The 19503-nt window shown below is 42.4% G+C and overlaps 1 protein-coding gene and 1 long non-coding RNA gene across 2 annotated transcripts in view; one reads left to right on the top strand and one right to left on the bottom strand.

The window, feature by feature from the left end:
- The window catches only part of LOC130273220 (sodium channel protein type 4 subunit alpha B-like), a 488856-nt gene that overhangs the window by 349039 nt on the left and 120314 nt on the right, over positions 1-19503 (top strand). The window contains exon 20 of the mRNA XM_056519644.1: positions 13774-13894. Within this exon, the coding sequence (XP_056375619.1) occupies positions 13774-13894 (121 nt within the window). The remainder of the gene's footprint in view (positions 1-13773; positions 13895-19503) is intronic.
- Positions 114-19503, bottom strand: part of LOC130273223 (uncharacterized) — a 210857-nt gene continuing 191467 nt past the window's right edge. The window contains exon 3 of the long non-coding RNA XR_008843916.1: positions 114-1376. This is a non-coding gene — a long non-coding RNA (uncharacterized LOC130273223). The remainder of the gene's footprint in view (positions 1377-19503) is intronic.

Raw genomic sequence — 19503 nt, 5'->3', positions numbered from 1 at the left:
TATGCTGAGATGACTCTCCGGCCTTTTGCCACCCTTCCCAGTAACGATAGGTGTAAAAGAATAAAGACTGAAGGTCCACAAGGTAGTTGAATTTGAACTTGCATAAACTTTACTTAACAGCTTTCGGTACATCCACAGAGTAGTAACAGTCTCAATCAAACAGTCTCTCTACACTTCAATGACTGACAGATGTTGCCGACCTTGACTTTAGATAATAGTCTCTGAATTCAGGGTATATTGCGAAGATTCGTCCGGATTTAGGGGATAGATAAGGTCCGGTGGTCTTGCAGAGTGTTTAGGGATTGATACACTCACAATTTGGAATAGAACAGCAGCGCAGATCCTTTCTCGTCAACAGCCAGGAACCAAGCAAGAGATTAATGGCCGCCGCGCCCTTATATGGGCGGGGCGGGGCCGTTTTTATTGGTCCAGCCATCTGTCACTCACCGTCACAAAGGAAATTAGTGCATTACGTCACAAGGACCTCCAAAGGTCCTCAAGCAGAAATACCATAGAGTTTACCTGATCACGTGACCCGCAGGTCGTGCTACGCTTCTCACAGGTAATTAACTATTTATATACATTTTATAGAGTTAAACTTCCACAAATAAGGAACATATGACTAGAGCAATGACTATAGGGGTGAGAGGTGACTAGGGGTGGACCATACAAAAGGACCCCGACGTCCTAGGGACTATGGCTATGGGGACCTATAAACAGGTACCGTATAGGATGCGGTACCGGGACACCACATAGTCATTGTATGAAATGCCAGGCTCCTGGTAGTATAGGATTCAGCACATAATCAAACAAGCTCCATTTGATATAGTTTAGATGGAATTATTTGCATCTACATCCTATTATTTATATTTTTTTATGTAATTGTCATCATTCAGGGCTGACTGTTCTTTAGTTATATCTGTGATAAACATCAAAACAGGTGCATTGAGGATAAATGTGTTACGTCACCACGGATTTGTCCATCTATGCCAAAAACAGAACCTTCTACTATAGCTTTTAATTATACTGATGTAGGATAAGGGATCAGTGGCTCAGTACCTGCCGTCCCTGACTATATCATTACCGCCTTTATCGTAAAGACAATATTGCTTCGATGAGTCACAGAAGAAAATTGCGCTTGTCCTATTGTTGTGTTGACAGATTCTGCCTGATGCGGTGTCTATTCCATGCTCCGTGCTCTGGTCTTCTATACAGTGACTCCGCTCCCGGTTGAGGTTGCTTCATGTTTAACTTTGCTGTTAATTTCTTAATCTATTGGTATGTTTATTTCATGGGAATACATAGACTTCTAATAGGTTGTGGAGCTCTTGACAATGAGGAAAGATTCATGAAATTAGATGCTTTTCTAAAATTTTCTGAAAAAATAAATAAAAAAATCAATGTACAATGATCATTGTTAGAGCATCCGGATTTCCCTACTATGAGTTAGAAAGGTTCAGAATGATCCCTATAATAACACAATTACCATCAAGCAGCAGACAATAATATCTAAATCAAAGGAGAAAGATTTATATAGCAGACTGAACTATAAAGTGTATTTAGCTAAAGCCTATGTGACTAATAAATACAATTAATAAATGCAATAAATACAACATGTCGTGTAGTCATTGACCTGTGTGATAGCCAAACAGTCATCATCTTTGCATCTGACATGATATGACTTCCTGTCTGTCTCCTAATAGACTCAACTGTATACCGTATTTACTCGAGTATAAGCCGAGTTTTTCAGCACGATTTTTCGTGCTGAAAACACCCCCCTCGGCTTATACTCGAGTGAACTCTCCACCCGCAGTGGTCTTCAACCTGCGGACCTCCAGAGGTTTCAAAACTACAACTCCCAGCAAGCCCGGGCAGCCATCAGCCATCGGTTTTGAAACCTCCGGAGGTCCGCAGGTTGAAGACCACTGCGGCCTTCGACATCATCCAGCCCCCTCTCACCCCCCTTTAGTTCTGTACAGTACTCACCTCCGCTCGGCGCTGGTCCGGTGCTGCAGGACTGTCCGGAGAGGAGGTGGTCCGGTGGGATAGTGGTTCCGGGCTGCTATCTTCACCGGGGAGGCCTCTTCTAAGCGCTTCGGGCCCGGACCCAGAATAGTCACGTTGCCTTGACAACGACGCAGAGGTACGTTCCTTACCAACGTACGTCTGCGTCATTGTCAAGGCAACACCTCTATTCCGGGCCGGAAGCGCGGAGAAGAGGCGCCCCCGGTGAAGATAGCAGCCCGGAACCACTATCCCACCGGACCACCTCCTCTCCGGACCAGCGCTGAGCGGAGGTGAGTACTGTACAGAACTAAAGGGGGGTGAGAGGGGGCTGGATGATGTCGAAGGCCGCAGTGGTCTTCAACCTGCGGACCTCCGGAGGTTTCAAAACTACAACTCCCAGCAAGCCCGGACAGCCGATGGCTGCCCGGGCTTGCTGGGAGTTGTAGTTTTGAAACCTCTGGAGGTCCGCAGGTTGAAGACCACTGAGGGCGGATGATGAGAAGAGGATGATGAAGGGGGGTGTGGGATGATGAAGGGGGGGTGGGGATGATGACAAGGGGATGATGAAGGGGGGGGGGTGTGGGATGATTACAAGGGGATGATGAAGGGGGTGGGGATGATGACAAGGGGATGATGAAGGGGGGTGGGGATGATGACAAGGGGATGTGTGGGATGATGACAAGGGCATGATGACAGGTGATGATGATGAGGGTCTGGATGATGACAGGCGGTGATGATGATGAGGGTCTGGATGATGACAGGCAGTGATGATGATGAGGATGTTAATGACTGGTCTGGATGATGACAGGGGGGGATGATGTATTTCCCACCCTAGGCTTATACTCGAGTCAATAACTTTTCCTGGGATTTTGGGTTGAAATTAGGGGTCTCGGCTTATACTCGGGTCGGCTTATACTCGAGTATATACGGTATATATATATATATATATATATATATATATATATATATATATATATATATATATATATCCAAACGCCAAAGAAAAAAAAACTGGAGTGTATATACCATTTAAATCTCAATATCTTTATTAGTACAAATTATAAATAAAAACACTGTGCGTTGAAGAGATGTACAAAAGTACAATGCCTGGACTGCTGCCAAGGTACAGTATTGCAAGTATAATAGCCTAGCACAATATCGCTGTGAAGTGATCACCGGTACAAAAATCTAAATAACCACAAATGGAAAACTACTAGACAACGATGCTATGATCTTCAAAGGGTGGACTGAAAATGCATAAAAAACAAAGACTCTATTGTGCAAACTGCAACATAGTAGGGAGTCTTGCTGCTTCTAAACCACGTCTAACGTGCAAATTAGCAATAGTAAACATGGGAAAAGTGCCAAGTGCTTACCCATAGTTTGTCAGTGTACCTCAGCGCCCCAACGTCGTTTCGTGCCTCACTTCCTCAAGAAGCCGCCGTCGGCGGCCCCTTGAGAAAGTGAGGCACGAAACGACGTTGGGACGCTGAGGTACACTGACAAACTATGGGTAAGCACTTGGCACTTTTCCCATGTTAAATTTAATAGCACTAGACACTTTTTCTATGTTTACTATTGCTAATTTGCACGTTAGAGGTGGTTTAGAAGCAGCAAGACTCACTACAGTGACCCCCCCGACCTACGATGGCCCCGACATACGATAATTTCAACATACGATGGCCTCTCAGAGGCCATCGCATGTTGAAGGCAGCATCATCATACAATGCTTTTGCATGTCGGGGCCATCGCATAAACGGCTATCCGGCAGTGCTGACTGCTTCAGCTGCCACCGGATAGCCGTTTAAGGTGCCCCGTGTGGTCCAGTGATGATCACTTACCTGTCCTCGGGGCTCCGGACCCTCCTTTTAGGGATCCTCTGCATTGCTGGCGCTCTCCATCGTCGTCATCACGTCGCTTTGCACGACGTCCCGTGATCCAATAGGAGTGGCATGCGGAGCGACATGATGACGGCGACGTGAGAGCGACGATCCCGGGCAGCAGAGACTTTCCGGAGTGGCGGGGAGACCCGGGGGACGCGGCAACAGTGATGGAGGGCGACATCCAGGGCAGCAGTGATGGTCCGGAGCGGCGGGGACAGGTGAGTATAACTTCCTATACTTTACATTGCACAGATCCCTCAACATACCATGGTTTAAACAAACAATGGTTCATTTGGAACAGATTACCATCGTATGTTCAGGGACCACTGTACTATGTACTAATATGCAGCTTGCACAATAGAGTCTTTGTTTTTTATGCATTTTCAGTCCACCCTTTGAAGATCATAGCATCGTTGTCTAGTAGTTATCTATTTGTGGTTATTTTGATTTTTGTACCAGTGATCACTTCACAGCGATATTGTGCTAGGCTATTATACTTGCAATACTGTACCTTGGCAGCAGTCCAGGTATTGGACTTTTGTACATCTCTTCCACGCACAGTGTTTTTATTTATAATTTGTACTAATAAAGATATTGGCCCAAATTTATCAAAGAATGTCTATGGTTGAGCTATTTTCCCACATTTATTTGGGTGGTGGGTTTGACTAGCGTGCATCTTATTTATCAAGAAGGTGCAGCAGGATGATGAATTTTGCGCAGCTCTGCTGTGGTGGGAAAAGCTCTTCCACATACACTTTTTCTAGACGCTTGTGAGGGAGGGAAGTAGACACTTTCCCGGGTCCTGAATTTGGCAGGTTAGGTGTCTTTACTTTCACAGAGCTGCCGGGACAGTTTTACTTGCATTTTAGATGCTACAATCAAATTTGATTGCGGTGTCTAAGGGGTTAAAGCTGGGCATCACCGTGATCGGTGATGTCTGGCATTAGAGATGGGTCCTGGTGGCAGATAGCTGCCAGGACGCCCAGCTATGACCCCCGCTCAGCTCCTGAGTGTGCGTGTCATAGAAGGGGAGTGGGACGCTGTCGTCCACAAGAGGTTAAAGGTTGAATTGCGGAAGGTAGAAGTGATTCTTTGCGCACAAAATAGCGACTTTTGACAAAAGTCGCAATTGATAAATTTCGTGACCACTGCATGGTCAAAAAGAAAAAGTTCTACGGGTAGGCAAAAAGAGTGAAACTGTCTATATCAAAAGACGCATAAAAGTCTCAAAATATGCTGCTTGCGCCTGAACTGCGCCAAAATATAAATATAAAAAAATGCTCTAAAAGCAATGATAAATCTCCCCCATTGAGATTTTAAATGGTATATACACTCCAGTTTTTTTCTTTGGTGTTTGGATATGGTTCTGAGGGTGACCATTATTTATAGGAGGATTATGATAGACACCCACAATATAATATGATATACATACAAGAAAGGCGTCATTTTGGGTTCTTTTTCTGTATATATATGTATATATATATATATATATATATATATAATATGTATTGCTTTCTGTAGATAATACTAGCAACCGGGAAAACTATGGTGTCTCCCTGAAAATTTGCCAGTTTTTCCAGATCTGGTTGTATGACTCTATTTCACGGTACCGTATTTTTCGTCCTATTGGACGCACCGGCGTATAAGACGCACCCAATTTTTAGGGGGCAAAATCTAAAAAAATAAAGATTTTGAACCCAATAGTGGTAAGGTCCCTCCCGGTGTCCTGTAAGCACTAACCCGGCTATTCAGTCGGGCTGTTCGGGACCGCCGCGGTGAAATCGCGGCGGTCCCGAACAGCCCGACTGAACAGCCGGGTTAGTGTAACTTTCCCTTCAGACAGGGCGGTCAGCTTTGATCGCCGCGTCTGAAGGGTTAATACAGGGCATCACTGCGATCGGTGATGCCCTGTATTAGCCGCGGGTCCTGGCCGTTGATGGCCGCAGGGACCGCCGCGAAAGGGGTGTATTCGCCGTCTTTTCCCCCCCAGTTTTGGGGAAGAAAAAGTGCGTCTTATACGGCGAAAAATACGGTATATACCATACAGATTTCTAACATAAAACCCTATACAGTTGCCATATACATAAACTGCGGTGTAAATGCACCCATAGGATGGTATGAATTTGAGACTGAGAAGGGATGAACCAGGTTTGGATCAGAAAAGTGTAGACATACAACAAAGCATGAAAATTCCTATATCTCAGGACTAGGGATCTAGGGATGGGAGTAGGGATAACAACAACATTTAAAATTAAAGGGGTATTCCAGAAAAAAACTTTTTTTTGTATATCAACTGGCTCCAGAAAGTTAAACGGATTTGTAAATTACTTCTATTAAATTTTTTTTAATCCTTCCAGTAGTTATCAACTGCTGAAGTTGAGTTATTTTCTTTCTGACAAGTGTTCTCTGCTGACACCTCTGCTTGTTTCAGGAACTTTCCGAAGCATTAGAGGTTTGCTATGGGGATCTGCTCCTACTCTGGAAAGTTCCTGAGACAAGCAAAGGTGTCAGCAGAGAGCACTGTAATCAGACAGAAAAGAACAACTCAACTTCAGCAGTTGATAAGTACTGGAAGGATTAAGATTTTTTTTAATAGAAGTAAGTTACAAATCTGTTTAACTTTCTGGAGCCAGTTGATACATATATATGTATATATGTTTGTTCCTGGAATACCCCTTTAAGTTCCTGCCCATATGACTGATTCCCTGAATTTTAAGACAAACTATAAACCCTCATATCTAAGGAATGGAAGGGTGTATCAAGAAACTGTAAAAAGGTTTGTGATCAGGGCACCCTAAGCTATTTAATGATAATTGTTACGCTGAGCTCTCCGGGTCCCTGCTCCTCACCAGAGCGCTTGCGGTGTTCTCCTCTCTGCAGCGCCCCGGTCAGACCCGCTGACCGGGAGCGCTGCATTGTCACTGCCGGCGGGGATGCGATCCGCGTAGCGGGACGCGCCCGCCCGCGGGTCGCATCCCAATCTACTCACCTGTCCGGTTCCCCGGCTGTCACATCCCGGTGCGCACGGCCCCGCTCTCTAGGGCGCGCGCGCACCGGCTCTCTGAGATTTAAAGGGCCAGTGTACCACTAATTGGTGCCTGGCCCAATCAGTGTCTATTAGCTTGCCTGCTCCATGCCTATAAAAACCCACTTCCCCTTCCTGTCTTGGCCGGATCTTGTTGCCTTGTGCCCTGTGAAAGTGTTTACTGTGTTCCCAAGCCTGTGTTTCCAGCCCTTCTGCTTTTGCCCCTGACTACGACTCTTGCGGCCTGCCCTGACCTTCTGCTATGTCCGACCTTGCTCTTGCCTTGCCCCTTTGTACCGCGCCTGTTTCAGCAGTCAGTGAGGTTGAGCCGCTACCGGTGGACACGACCTGGTTGCTACCGCCGCAGCAAGACCATCCCGCTTTGCGGCGGGCTCTAGTGAAAACCAGTAGCAACTTAGAACCGGTCCTCCGGTACGGTCCACGCCAATCCCTCTCTGACACAGAGGATCCACCTCCAGCCTGCCGAATCCTGACAATAATGCAATCTCATTTTTGGGGGTTGGCCACAGGTCCTCTAAAGAGGGAATCAAGAGTTTCAGGCAATCACACACATGTTGTAAACATAGTGGTGCAGAGCCGCAGGACTTACCACCGCAGTTTTCTGAAAGTATCTAGAGTTATGTTTCTGGATTCTGATTGGCTCCTTAGAAAGATGTTAAATATAGTGATAGTTGTCTTGCCACATGCACTAAAAACAAAAGCTAATAGAATTATTCATAGCTGTGTTTTACTAATCGATATCTTAATGACAATCATTGTTGAAATGAAATTGAATTTCATTGATTTTGGTTTATGCCATCTTTTTAAATGGAGTCTGTCATACTGGACATTGATCGCTTCTGGATATACTTGTATATGTGTTATATTTTTAATGATCTCACATTTTACCTCAACATTGACAGGAAGTCCTGAGATAGACTTTTAACTATTTAAATAAGTCCCAGCGTAGAGAGTACATTGACACACCTTATTATAAAACTAGTATGATACTAGCTAGATTTACATAATAATAATAATAGACTTATTAAAATAATTTTATAATTATAAAAATAAAAAGGCTATGAGCTTCCCCTTTGTGGTTTGCTGTTAAAATATATTTTATCACAGTAGGGACAATAACCAGGTATCTACATTACTGTAGATGGGACCAAGTGTAGAAAGTCAAGTGATATACTACCTACCCTATAGCCCTAGGTGGCCCTTGCAGTAAAGTTCACTAATGAGATGGGCCAGTGCTAAACTTCTTCTTCTTACTCCCCTGACTTTAATGGGAAACGGAATCACATGAAATAAGTGACACGTCACTTCCTCCACCATATACGTGATTATACTTTGAAGCTCTCAGTAAAATGAATAGGAGCTTCAAGGCTGCCCCTCTCCTTTTATTTTACGTTTTAGGGCACATTGAGATGTACAATGTTTGCTGTGAATGTTGCAGATTTGATGCTGTGTAAATCAGTCTAACTAAATGATTGAACACAGCATCAAATCTGCAGCAAGCATGGTAGGTACGTGTCAATGTGCCCTAACAGAGAAGGAGTAAAACAAGGTCCCTTGTACATCATGCCCCCATTGCAGTTCTCAAAGGGGTTGGGGGTTATCCAGTGTTTTTCCAAAATACATATCTTGTTGAACCTGGGAAAAAAAAAAAACAACTTTGTAAAAAAAAAAACTCTACACTTACCTGGCCCCTTACAGCTCCTGTTTGGTTCTGTCTGGCCCCCTTCTGTCTTCTTACGAGACAAGTGTTAAGAGCAGGACCTGTTGGCTCAGCCAATCACTGGCCACAGAAGTGTCCGGTCTTGGCCATTGATTGGCTGAGCCAACAGGTCCTGCCCTGAGCATATAACTCAGAAGCAGGAAGAAGGCAGAAGATCCGGGGACTGAACAGAGCCAAACAGGAGCTGTGGGAGACTGGAGCTAGGTTATTATAAGTTCTTTTTCTGGTTTTCCGAGCCCTAGCAGGTTATGATTTTGTGTAAAACACTGGATAACCCCTCTAAAGAATTATGACATTTCATTGTCAAAGTAAATAATTTGGCTTTTATTGCAAGAGTGACAGGAGTGTAGCTATTGGGGGTGCAGAAGTAGCAGACACACCCAAGTCTGGTGCCTCAGGGGGGGCCACAGGTCTCTTTGCCAGTTAAGGAGACACCAGTATTATAAATAGCACATAGTTGGTGGGGGCCTTGTTACAGATCATGCAATGGGGAACAAATGTTCCAGTTATGTGTGACATGGGTCTATTGCCCTGCTTGTGACACTTTGTGATGGTATAAATATACTTTTGTATCAATACCGAATGTGACATTTCCAAAGAGCCGTTTTGAAACGTTGTCACCAGTGTTAGAGGAAATGTGAATGGTTTTTCACCCAGCTCCACTCTTCATCACCTCCATGTTCTTTTTATAGTAGATTACCTGTAATGTGCTGTAGTGTTCTTTCAACGCACCTGCCTGGCAGCTTCCTCGCAGCAGCTTATGTTACTCCATTCCAACACTTTGCTATCTGTTCCATTAAAGACGTTACTGTGGGATGTGAGTGCAGTGCTGAAGTCCTTCGACAGTGTTGATAGGTCCCCTTCCATCACCTACTTGTTTGTGCCACTCATTCTGCACATTTCATAATGACTTCATCTCACCATGATACAACATGTGCTAAACGAGGCCAGCGTGTGATTTTATTTTTCATTTGACCATTGACCCATTGTCTATTATTTCGCCAATCGTTGAAAAATAATCTTAATCCAATAAATAGAATATTTGTGTGAGAGTCTATAGTTGTTGCTTTGGAACAGCAGGGGAACACTGGTTGGGAAACACTGCCCTAGAGAACCTCATTAGGGTATGTTCACATGCTGCAGGTTTTTAATTTGGAAAACCAATCCGTAGCAAGTGTGCAATGTGTGAACACGTCCCCTAAAGTGATTTGATGCTGCTGTGAAATGATGCATCAATTCACAGATTTGCTTATGTCTTTGTAAAAGTCGCCATCTTGTAACATTTAGCCCAAGGCAAAACAGAGCACCCAGAAGAAGAAGATGCTGTTCATAGCACCCACTTTCTTTTTTCATGTTCTGCCAGCTACAGCCAGCTTTAAAGAGGTACTCCGGTCGAAAAAAAAGTTTTTAAAATCAGTTGGTGCCAGAAAGTTAAACAGATTTGTAAATTACTTTTATTAAAAAATCTCAACCCTTCCAGTACTTATCAGTTGCTGTATGCTCAAGAGGAAGTTCTTTTCTTTTTGAATTTTCTTTCTGTCTGACAGTGCTCTCTGCTGACACCTCTGTCCATGTCAGGAACTGTGCAACACAAAAAGAGAAACACAGCCGCACATCCACCATTTGCATTTTGATCTACTTGCTTCTCAGCATAATTTCAAAAACTAACAGGTTGTTAGTATACATTTGGATCAAAAAGTACAAGCCCACTCGCCACGTCAAGGCCACCTCGTTAGAGTGGGTCCCTAACCTGACACTGGCGTTGACCACTGCCTCCAAGACCCCATGCCCAACGAGGGGAGCGACCCAGTAGCCATGCAGCCCCACAACTGCCTGACTAAGCCCCTGGCTCTGGGCCACCCCACCCCACAGACAAAGCATCACAGAAACAATGGCCGCCACAGAGAACCACACCAGTATGAAACCTACCATATGCTCCCTACCAGAGGGCTGGGAGAATGGTAGGAGGAAACCCTTATGCAGTTTCCTGCTAATTAAAAACTTGTTATTTTTTTAAATTATGCTGAGAAGCAAGTAGAGCAAATTACAAATGGTGGATGTGCGGCTGTGTTTCTCTTTTTGTGTTGCACATGTCAGGAACTGTCCAGAGCAGGAGCAAATCCCCATAGCAAACCTATCCTGCTCCGGACAGTTCCTGACATGGACAGAGGTGTCAGCAGAGAGCACTGTGGTCAGACAGAAAAGAAATTCAAAAAGAAAATAACTTCCTGTGTAGCATACAGCAGATGATAAGTACTGGAAGGATAAAGATTTTTAAATAGAAGTAATTTACAAATCTGTTTAACTCTTTGGCACCAGCTGATTTAAAAACATTGTTTTCCATCGGAGTACCCCTTTAAGTATAATGGGCATGGATAATAAATGCCGTTAGCAGCCACATCCTCGTGTGATTAAACCACAATATGCAGACCTTGCCCTCTCCTGATATTTACCCCATACGTTTTGTGTGTCACAGCATAATTCCTTTCAGACAGTCTGTTCCTGCTGGTTGCTATCTCTGTTTAGCATCTGTTTTTTTCCCTCTCTTTTATTAAATCTTGCAGTATAATACGTGATTTGTATGTTGATATTAGACATGACTGTGCAGTTATTATACCAGTAGGTGAGGCCGGTGCTAGGCAGTCATGTGTATTTTCATACACAGCCTTCATTCACAAATTGCTGAGCTATAAGACGAGCCCATAAGCAGAAATGTCAGCTTCTACTGCAATGTCAATCATTTTATAGAAGTTGGTTTATTTAATTTAACTTAAATTGCTGGAATGGATAATGCTAAAGGTAATATTGCGTTTTTTATTTTATTACGGTATTATTTTTTTAAATATGTGGTCATCCCTATATTTAAAGGGGTACTCTGGTGGAATTATTATTTTTTTTTATTATTCATCTGGTGCCAGAAGGTTAAACATATTTGTAAATTACTTCTATTTGAAAATATTAATCCTTCCAGTACTTATCAGCTGCTGTATGCTCCAGAGGAAGTTGTGTAGTTTGATCACAGTATTGCCACCTCTGTCCTTGTCAGGAACTGTCCAGAGCAGGAGCAAATCCCCATAGCAAACCTCTCTTGCTCTGGACAGTTCCTGACATGTCAGCAGAGAGCACTGTGGTTAGACAGAAAAAAAAAATCAAAAAGAAAAGAACTTCCTCTGTAGCATACAGCAGCTGATAAGTACTGGAAGGGCTAAGATTTTTTAAATAGAAGTAATTTACAAATCTTTAACTTTCTGGCATTTTTTCCAACGGAGTATGCCTTTAAAGCAACCACTATATTTAGTGGTTGTCAGTCAAATGGGGTAGGACTAGGATGCATGCAGGCCAAAGGTGGTAAAAAAAAGAGGAAGTGGGTTCAACTTACATTGACTTTTGCTGTGTTGGGGAACGCCCCCTGCAATTTTCAGTCTTATTTGCATAATAACAAAAAAGATTATATCTCGGCACTGGAAAGGGCTATGGGGAAAAACAGGTATGTTCGGAATCCTGATGTTAGCCCTCTCTACCCATGGGGTCATTTACACCCCTATGTATCTGCTGACAGGTCCACTTTAACTGTAACTTCATGTGCTGCATTTTGAAACCTTTACATTGTCTGGCAAATTCTGTTCACAGCGCTATTTAAATGCTATATATAGCAGGATTTAGATATAAGAAATGATGGGAATATGTGTTTCTATCTATCTGTTGTATACAAACAGTGGATGATTAACAACGAGGATTATAAGTAGGGTAAAAGGGCCCACAAAACTGTGGTAAGAGCCACTTTCCCTTCATTATTTACTAGGTATTGCTCTGTACTGTACTTTTATTACTATTTGTGCCTGATACTAAATTAAAGGGGTATCCAAGAGGTTTTATTTTTCATCCTTTGAGCCAAGTTATAACACTGTGTAATATGCTTCTATTACTTCTGTGCACCACTTTGTCCAGTTTTTATGCATAGGACCCACACCAAGTGCTGCAATACAAGTCTTTATTTTACTGTTGTTTCTGACATTTCCCAGCATTTCATGCAGCCTGAGATAGTATGTCATAAGTCACATGATCTCCAGGGAAAGGACCATATAATCCTTGAAAGAAATTCTGACAGCTACTTCACCTTCACTAAACCCAATATACTGGGTTATAGTGCGGGTGAATAGCTGTAAAATGAAGAATCACTTACGTCTTTAGGTTGAGTACTTCCTGATTTCTGGACATTCCAAGCACATTGCCATTGCACTCCAGCATGCAATACAGGTGGGCAGCCTGCTTACCCAGCTCCTCTGCCTCATCAGTATTCTAACCTTGCCCCACCCCATACCTTGATGTGAGAGTCGGGTGTGGTGAGGAGCAGAGCGCTCATCCATGCCCACCTTCTCTCCCCCCCCCCCCCCTCGCAAGATATCACATCACGCAACGGGTGGGCCTAAGGGAGTAATATTGATGAGGCAGGGGAGCAAGGCAAGCCGGCTTCCGCCTGCATTGTGCACTCGAGAGCAATGATAATGCGATTGTAACTGCCAAAAGTCTGAAAGTACACAACCTAAAAACGTAAGTGATCCTTTATTGTACAGTTATTCGCCCACACTATAACCCAGTATATTGGGTTTAGTGCGGGTAAAATAGCTGTTAGATTCTCTTTAAATTAGGCAGAAAAAGTAACCTACATCAGTCATTCCAGGTCTGGATTCTGCTGCTGTAAAATAAATTTTGATAATATTTCAATCATCTAATAACAGTTGACAGCAGATGTAAAACTTAAAATCCAAGTTTACAAAAGCCAAAAATCCCTATTTTGGAGAGAACATTCAAGTCTATTCTATTAGCAGGTGCCAAGATTTAATTGGTCACAATGAGCTTTTAACTTGTCTCATCATGAAATGTGATTTGATTAATGTTCATCACCTGGAGCTATGGAAGGATATCGCCTGCACAGTCCTGCTCCTCCCCAATGATCAGCGTAATCCCATCTACACCGTGTGTCTCACATTGATTTCCTATGGACCTCTCCTGGGTTTAGGGAGAAGCTGTTATGGACACTTTTTATATTAGATATTACAGAAGGTTGCAAAAGTTTTCTGTGAACTAAAAATCAGATTTTTTTTTTTTTAATGCAGAGACAGGGTGACAGCATTTCGGAGTGCAGCACGGTGGATCTAAGAAAATCCCGAGAACTCATTGAGCAACCGCAGGACGCTTCAGAAGAGTGCATGGATCCTGAAGAGTGCTTTACAGAAGGTACAGAATGAAAGTTACCACAACTTAATAATTCTGTAGAGCAGTGTTTTCCAACCAGGGTGCCTCCAGCTGTTGTAAAACTACAATGCCCAGCATTCCCACACAGCCGAAGGCTGTCCGGGCATGCTGGGTGTTGTAGTTTTTGTAACAGAGTAACATGCAAGCGTACTTGGTTACTAGTTTTGCTGCTAATAATAAAGTCTTAAAGGGGTACAGCAGGGATATATAAATATCTCTCTCTCTCTCTCTCTCTCTCTCTCTCTCTCTGAGCAGCAGAGAGAGATTCAGTGTCTGATTGTCTGAGGCTGCACACACCTCCCAGTTCTCAGCACTAAAGGGAGCATGACTCATCAGCGCAGGGAAAACACCACATGATCTTTGTCTCTCAGTAGGGTGGGGGCTGCTTTCAGAGTGGATGGCTGGATGATGTAATTCCCTTACTTCATGTATCTAAGTGACAACCAAAGAGGGGAAAATGCTCTGTATAGCTAATGACTGATATTTAGACAATTGAATAGGTTTATAAGAGGGAAAGGATGGGCTATGGGTTTAGTTTCCTAGAGTACCCCTTTAATTGATAAAAAACTAGAACCTGGGGAATGAATCCAACCATAATAAGCGTAATCAGAGACATAGTATGGGGGCCCCAATGCTAAATCTGAAAAAAGGGGCCCACACCTACCATGTGTTATTTGTAATACTGGTTTCTAACTATAACCAGGCCTCTTGTTATAATCCAAATTTTGGATATTACTACATTTTTCTTTACAGTTTAATACATTAACTTAAATATGGATATAAGGAAAAAAGTAAAAAGTAACCTATGCACGCTGAAATAGGTCATCATAACTACATTGAGAGATAGAGGTATATATGATTGCAAAATTATTACCGTATATTAATTATAATATAATTATATTATATAATTATTATATTAAAATAATAATATTTATATATATATATATATATATATATATATATATATATATATATATATACATGTGTGTGTGTGTGTCATTTTTTTGCAGTGGCAAGAACATTTATTTATTCTCTCAGCCAATTTTTAACAATGTCTCGTAAAAAATAGGTTATATTGTTTAAATTACTCTTTTTTTTTTTTTTTTTTTTAAACTTATATTAAACAGTCTGGTTAAAACTGTTGTGAATGAGTGACAGGATAAAACACTGCAGCCATATTCATTTTAGTATAATGAAAAGTTTACTAGAAATGCAGTAAGCTGTATGCTGTGCCATTGTTTCCCAACTAAGGTGCCTCCAGCTGTTGCAAAACTACAACTCCCAGCAAGCCCGGACAGCCTTTGGCTGTCCGGGCTTGCTGGGAGTTGTAGTTTTGCAACAGCTGGAGGCACCTTAGTTGGGAAACACTGTGCTATGCTATACAATTCTATAGTGTTGTCTGCAGCACCATCTGCTGCCCAGATAAGGAAACTGGAAAGACTTGATAAATAAAGGACCATGGCAAGCAAGGCAAGCGGGAAGGGGGATCGGGTTGTCAGTAGTGTTGCTCGCGAATATTCGCAATGCGAATTTTATTCGCGAATATTGCATATTCGCGAATTCACGAATATGCGCTAATATAGCACTATATATTCGTAATTACGAATATTCGTTTTTTTTTTTTCACACTCCACATCACAGTGATCATCCCTCTCTGCTTCCAGCTTGTGTGGTGTAAAGAAGGCTCTAATACTACTGTGTGATACTGGTGTGCGAATTGTCGCTTATGTTAATTTTGTATATGTTAATTTTCGCACATGTTAATTTTCGCACATGCGAATTTTCACATATGTGAAAATAAAACGAGAATATTACGAATATTCGCGAATTTATGACGGATATTCGTCCATATATTCGCGAATATTCGCGAATTCGAATATGGCCTATGCCGCTCAACACTAGTTGTCAGGTTATGTACTAAAAAAACTGAAACCCTAAATATCCCTAAAAAAAAAAACTGAATACTCAGCAAAATTGAACTATACAGGGAGTTTTAGAGTAAGAAATACTCTACAATCCAAGACTCTCATTTATTTTCCGAATGTATTTAAAAATGTATCCATGTGAAATGTTTTCAGGTTTAGATACATTATGCTTTACAGTGGATGACATGAATATGATGCACAAATAAGTAGGTCCACACTGGTCTGCCACGATTTTCAGTCCGTGTCAAAAATCTGACATGCTGAGAAAATGACCAGATCACAGTCACTAGCAGACTACGATCGGGTCCGCAGCCCCATAATAGTTAATGGCTCCGTATCTGTCAGTACCTGTCCCTGCACAGATACGATTTCAGGCGTTTTGAGCTTCCGAAATCGTATCTATGCATCAGAAGGTCAAATCGGGGTGTGAAGCCAGCCTAACAGATGGAGAGCAACAGCTCTTTATGAAGGCATAATATGAAAGGAATCAGTACAGAGTAATGAAACTAAAGAAGTTAAAGGGGGAAAATTGACTTTAGGTTGGCCAAATGAATGCCATTCTAGTAGAGATTAAAAGGTGCCTGAAGTTTCACAAATATTTTGACATGACATGTGATCATTTGGAATCTGAGTGTTCAGACCTTGACTGATCACCAGAACAAGCAGGGAGAAGCGTACCACTGAGTGCTGCTTCTCCCCACTCCCTGTGCCCTTGCTCGATGGCCCCATAGAGTTGTATTATGAGGTTGTCTCAATCACATGGCACAGAGCTGGGAGAGAACGGGCTTGGCGTGGTCTATTCCCGGTTCATTCTAGTGCTCTGTCTGGGTAAGAAAGCCCAGAACCCGCTTGATCAAAACTTTTTACATGTCCCTAGGTCGTGCCCTTAGTTTTGTAAAAAAAAAATATTGACCCTTTAAACATTTTCTGGTAAATAATCCTTTATGAAATATGAAAGCAAGGGATCCCACTTCCCTTAGTCCGATGTACCCAACTCATGTTGTCTAAAGCACCGTCCCATGTACCGCTTACGCAACGTATTTCACGCTGCGCAAAATTGTCTGCAGCAGTGGGAAATACGCTGCGTATTCTCAGATGAGCATACACACAGGGCTAGCTGGAGGCAGTGATAAAGTTTTACTGTTTATTCATATTCTCTTCCATTTTTGAGATATGTAGATTTATAGTTTGAATTTCAGCGAATCAGTCAAATGGTTGTGAACTTTATCTTAATAACGGTATATCATGAATATCATGTGATGGACAGGACTATTCAGTCAAGGGGTGTCTATGTATGCCCAATACACACACCTGACTGTATAATCCGGCCAATTACCTGATAGTTAAAATAAGTTCACGCCCATTTGAATGATTCCCTGAATTGACAGTCAAACTATAAATCCTTACATCTCGGAATGTTACGGCATATCAAGCAACTGTGAAAAGGTGTTTGATCAGGGCACCCTAAGCTATTTATTTATTAATAGTACAATCTCAATTTTTGGGGGGGGGGGGGGTTAACCACAGGTCCTCTTCAGAGAAACCTGTCACGTTGAACATGTTGTCTAAACTGCATGTTATAGAGCTGGAGGAGCTGAGCAGATTGATATATAGATTTGCATGAATAGAATCATTATCTAATGTAGTTTATTCATTTAAATCCCTGCTTATTCTGCCTTAAGAGTCTAGTGGGTGGGCCTACTCAGTGATTGACAACCTTCCCTGCTTGAGTCTGTAAACATAAAAAGCTGGTAATAACTGAGTATGACCTCCCACTGGGCTACTAAGCCTTGAATTAAAGGGGTATTCCAGGCAAAAACGTTTTTTTATATAAATCAACTGGATTTGTAAATTACTTCTATTAAAAAATCTTAATCCTTCCAATAGTTATTAGCTTCTGAAGTTTTCTGTCTAACTGCTCAATGATGATGTCACGTCCCGGGAGCTGTACATGATGGGAGAATATCCCTTGCATGATGGGAAAATATCCCCATAGGAGCTGGACAGCTCCCGGGACATGAGTCATCAGAAAGCAGTTAGACAGAAAACAACAACTCAACTTCAGAAGCTAATAACTATTGGAAGGATTAAGATTTTTTAATAGAAGTAATTTACAAATCTGTTTAACTTTCCGGAGCCAGTTGATATATGAAAAAAAGTTTTTGCCTGGAATACCCCTTTAACATGTAATCAGTTTAATGAATAACATACATGTTAAGTTAAATCTTCTCAGCGTCTTCTGCTCTATAACATGATGGCGGCAGATAGAGCTAAATATATAATACAACAGGTTGCCTTAAATCAAGCGGTTTGCTGGGGATCATAGAAGCAAGTGGCTCCCATATGAAAGGGGACATATTCCGGGATGACAATGTGATCGGATTAGCTGTTTTTTTTTTTCCTTACTACTCTTTTACATCCAAAGTCTATATCCATTTACTGTAACTACCACATGTTGACCTTGCGCTGACATTTTCTAGTCACTTAACTATATCTCCTCCCCCTTTACACACAAAAAGCATCAGGGTCATTACAAATGAGGTTGATGGTGGTTTGGCGCCACACGTCCGCTTTAGGTTGTGCTGTAATAAGATAATTTGGTGCAGTTTAAATGCCAGTAATGGAAATATATGCCTCGTAGACTAATGCAATTTTCTTCTACTGTACTTGCTCGATGATATTTGATGCATGACTTGAAAAAGCTCTTAAGGGAGAAAACACTTCAATTTTATATTAGAGAAAGGACAAACACAGGCCTCCACCTGCCTCCAGTGACTCAGAATAAAACATTTACTTAGTCGTTTTACCTGTTGTAGTTATTTCTTAATGCTATTTTCTCTGGAATATTAAATATACAGCCATGGAGCAGAGCATTTGAGGGTAAGCCAGAAGAAGTGATAATCACAATGGAGCAGACTAAGTCAATATGTTATAGAGTCCACTGGGAATTACCGTATTTCAGGTCTGGATTATGTCTAAGACCATGGACAAACCAACGTCATGTGCTGTGCAAAATTGGAAATCCAGGGCTGCACCTCTTGCAATGATCCCCCTGCACCCCCACCACTGTCCTGGAACAGGGTGACTCTCGCCCACCTTCTGTTAGCACTCCTCAGATCAGTAGTCACGCCGGAGCTGGACAGGTTGTATTGTATAGACAATGGGGGAGATTTATCAAAACCTGTGCAGAGGAAGAGTGGTGCAGTTGCCCATAGCAACCAATCAGATTGCTTCTTTCATTTTCCACAGGCCTCTAAAGAGGCCTGTGGAAAATGAAAGAAGCAATCTGATTGGTTGCTATGGGCAACTACACCACTCTTCCTCTGCACAGGTTTTGATAAATCTCCCCAAATATGTATTTGACATCATTCTATTCCAGCTATCTAAGGCTGGGTTCACACTACGTTTTCTCCCATACGGGAGCGCATACGGCAGGGGGGAGCTAAAACCTCGCGCTCCCGTATGCCTTCGTATGCGCTCCCGTATGTCATTCATTTCAATGAGCCGGCCAGAGGGAAACGTTCGGTCCGGTCGGCTCATTTTTGCGCCGTATGTGCTTTTCCCCCGGACCTAAAACTGTGGTCAACCACGGTTTCAGGTCCAGTCGTAAAAGCGCATACGGCGCAAAAATGAGCCGACCGGACCGAACGTTTCCCTCCGACCGGC

The sequence above is a fragment of the Hyla sarda genome, chromosome 5, assembly GCF_029499605.1.
Source record: "Hyla sarda isolate aHylSar1 chromosome 5, aHylSar1.hap1, whole genome shotgun sequence".
NCBI classification, from domain to species: Eukaryota; Metazoa; Chordata; class Amphibia; order Anura; family Hylidae; genus Hyla; species Hyla sarda.
Note: the sequence above shows the minus strand (reverse complement) of the source record. Positions and strands in the feature narration are given on the sequence as shown.